The sequence below is a fragment of the Plectropomus leopardus genome, unplaced genomic scaffold, assembly GCF_008729295.1.
Source record: "Plectropomus leopardus isolate mb unplaced genomic scaffold, YSFRI_Pleo_2.0 unplaced_scaffold21092, whole genome shotgun sequence".
NCBI classification, from domain to species: domain Eukaryota; kingdom Metazoa; phylum Chordata; class Actinopteri; order Perciformes; family Serranidae; genus Plectropomus; species Plectropomus leopardus.
This window is the reverse complement of record NW_024622819.1, coordinates 1-2,981: the sequence shown is the minus strand read 5'-3', so window position 1 is coordinate 2,981 and position 2,981 is coordinate 1. Positions and strand designations below refer to the sequence as shown.

Genomic DNA, 2,981 nt, shown 5'->3' with positions numbered 1-2,981 from the left:
TGATCATAATCAATTCCTTTTCAAAAGATCTTGGCAAAACACCAGACAAAACGAGTATCATAGAAACTAATAAGTGGTACTCAAAAACATACCAATACAGGAAGAGCGTACTCAGCAGCTTTCCACATGAAAGAAAAATGAATTTGTCCAGGGATTAGTGTGACATCTTGCTCTGATTCTTCCTCAATAAATCAACAGATCTTGCACAATCCGTTCTCCGAAGGCTTTTTGTGAAAACACATCCTTTCGACAGGTAAGAATGAGTCGTTTCCGCACTTCAACACACAAAAGGCTTCAGATCCTAAAATTAAAAAAAACCTTAGACTGCCTTGCGGTGGTACTCTGGAGGGGCAACTTCATAGTCGCTTGCATTGAAGAGCGACGCAGAGTTCTTTACAAGATACCTGGAATAGAGCAACATTTCACTCATTTCTGCTGCAGGTGAATCAATATGGGTCTGATAAATTACAGTTCTGTGAATACTCACTTGAGAAAATCCTGTAGGTAACTGAGCAGCAGTGCAAGGCTCTTCTCATCCAGGGGAGTGTATGCCAGCATAGCGCCAATTCTCACTTTGAAAACCAAACAAAGACAGAATATTACACAACACATGGCCTCTAACCTCATCCTCATTCATAATAACAAGAAACACTTCAAGAATTCCACTTCACTAATTCTCAAGGAGGTAATTCAAATGATTAAAACAGCGATGAATACAGGTCACAGTGGTAGATACAGGTGAATACAGGTATGTACAAAGAAGGTTATTAACAGAAAGTCTGCAATTTTATTTCTTTCATCTATGTGTTGTAGTTGATGCTGCTCACAGGAGTATTTTTCTTTATTTACAAAAGGATAACATTAATATACCAAATGGTTTTAATTGTACCTTAATGTCTTTGGAAGCCAGATTTTATTTTTAAAAACTCAAAAACATGAGTGAAAAGCCAGATATTTGCCAGGAGTCTTGGGGGGGGGGGGGGGTCTTGCAGAGTTGGGGCTCTATTTTAACAATCTATATGTATGGTCTATAGTGCATGATGGAAGTGCATTTAGGGTGTGTCCAACTCCACTTCTGCCAGTTAACCCTTTGAAACCTGAGCAAAATTGGCTTGATTTATTGGGGAAAACATGGATGAAGGCAATGAGCAATTTAAAAAGTAATGACCCCAAAATAAGTAAGAAATTAGCCAAAAAAAAGTACAAGAAAATTACCTGAAAATTAGCTAAATAAATAAATACTGGAAAGTTAAAAAAAATTAATATGTCATCTGATCCTGCTGCAACAAGTGTCGTTATTCGCAATATTTTTGAGACTCCAGCGTTATTTATATGAGTTTTTGACAAAGAATGGACTTGATCTGCAGACCATTTTTCTGATCGAGGTTGGGACCAATTCAACACTACACTTTGTTTTGGTTTGCATCTTTTTTTTAAATTACTTCAGTCGGACCTATCCTTGAGGCCAATATCAACACTGATTCTTCGAAATTTTAAAAACCCTATAATGTCAAAGCGAGCCAAAGTGAAACCAGAGGATCTGGATCCTGCCCGACAACCTTATTCAAAATACGACTGACAACATTGCAACATCTCTAATAACTACATATCCAGCCTTGGAAAAAAAGGCCTTTCTTAAAAGCATGTTGTGTGGCTCTTCATGTGTTAAGATAAGGATGATAGTTTATTGAAAAATGCTAATGTTGTTTAATACTTGTCTTTTAGCTGCCTTTAGTACACACCATTTCCCATGAGCCCTAGACCTTCGGGGGTGCAACGTTCTAGATCAACATAAGTGGTGAGTCCATATGTGATTTACTAGATACCTAATTAAGCTGTTTCTACTTCATGACTGGTAGTACTTCTACGCTGATTCTACTTTATGACTTTATTGTACTTCTACAGTCAGATTGATGAAGATGTTCTAATTCTAAATGCCTTAAAGCTGCTCTTCTGTGGAATTCGCACTGCAGCAGAGTCATATTTATGTTGTTTTTACCAAAGAGTCGGAGTAGGTGAGGAGCGCCGTAGATCTGAGACATAGATGTATCCGGGTGGTTGGCCAGGATGTCTGCGTACTGCGGCCTCTCAAATTTGTAAAGAAGTTGTGTCCCCAGCATGACATTGAAATATTCCCGGATACCAGCAACCACCTCGTTCACAGCAAACTCCCTGAGCAGCAGAGCAAACAAGCAAATCATGTTTTTGTCATCACCTGCATTCATCTACAATACAACATCATAGAGAGAATGATAAGTAACAATGTGTATTTTTACTTGCTGTCAGAGTTTCCTCTTGATTTCTTGTAGTTTGCATAATCTTCAAGGACTGCATCGACGTTCTTTTTGGCAGGTAGGTGGAAAAGCTGTGAAATAAAAGGACAAAAAGAAACCAGCAGATAAATAACTGATTTTTTTTACAATGTAAATACATGCAATAATATTTATGACTAAAATGCTGTGAAAAAGAAATAAATTCTAAGGTTACTAACCTGTTTTTGCCTTGTGATGAGGTCCCAGTCATCCACAAGCCATGGTTTCAGCTCCTCAGGGATTTTCACTTTAACCTCCACTCGATTTATGAAGGTCTCCTCCTGAGCAGACAGAAACAAATTTAAGAAAGAGGTCAAGAGAGGAAGCGTTTCAGCATGTGTACACAGTTGGTGTTATTCAAACCTCAGAAACACTTCAAAAATCTCCGTGTTTCCACTACACAGCTGCAACAACAGAGAATTTTAATTCTCACTAAGTTACTTTCATTGCAGCTCAATCTTTTTGACATTCATCGCCAAAAACATTTTTTTTAATAATAATAATAACATTTTTTAAAAATCACCAACACGAAAAATCATTACAAAGCAACTTAGAAAATTTATGAACTTACACTTTCAACAGTTGGGTCAACACGTGCCCTCTTCTTTCGCGGAGGATGGGTCGGGTCTCCTCCAGAACTAGTCCCTTCTCCTGCACCAGGAGCTGCAC

The 2,981-nt window shown here is 38.1% G+C and overlaps 1 protein-coding gene across 1 annotated transcript; it reads right to left on the bottom strand.

Annotated features, from left to right (window-relative positions):
- Nucleotides 1-52: 52 nt before the first annotated feature.
- On the bottom strand, nucleotides 53-2,976 carry LOC121965657 (mortality factor 4-like protein 1; the record flags this gene model as incomplete). The annotated part of the gene is made up of 6 exons (XM_042515791.1): nucleotides 53-404; nucleotides 488-572; nucleotides 2,000-2,172; nucleotides 2,277-2,365; nucleotides 2,492-2,593; nucleotides 2,884-2,976. Coding segments are annotated over 6 exons (627 nt in total), but the record flags the coding sequence as incomplete, so codon positions are not given.
- Nucleotides 2,977-2,981: the final 5 nt, after the last annotated feature.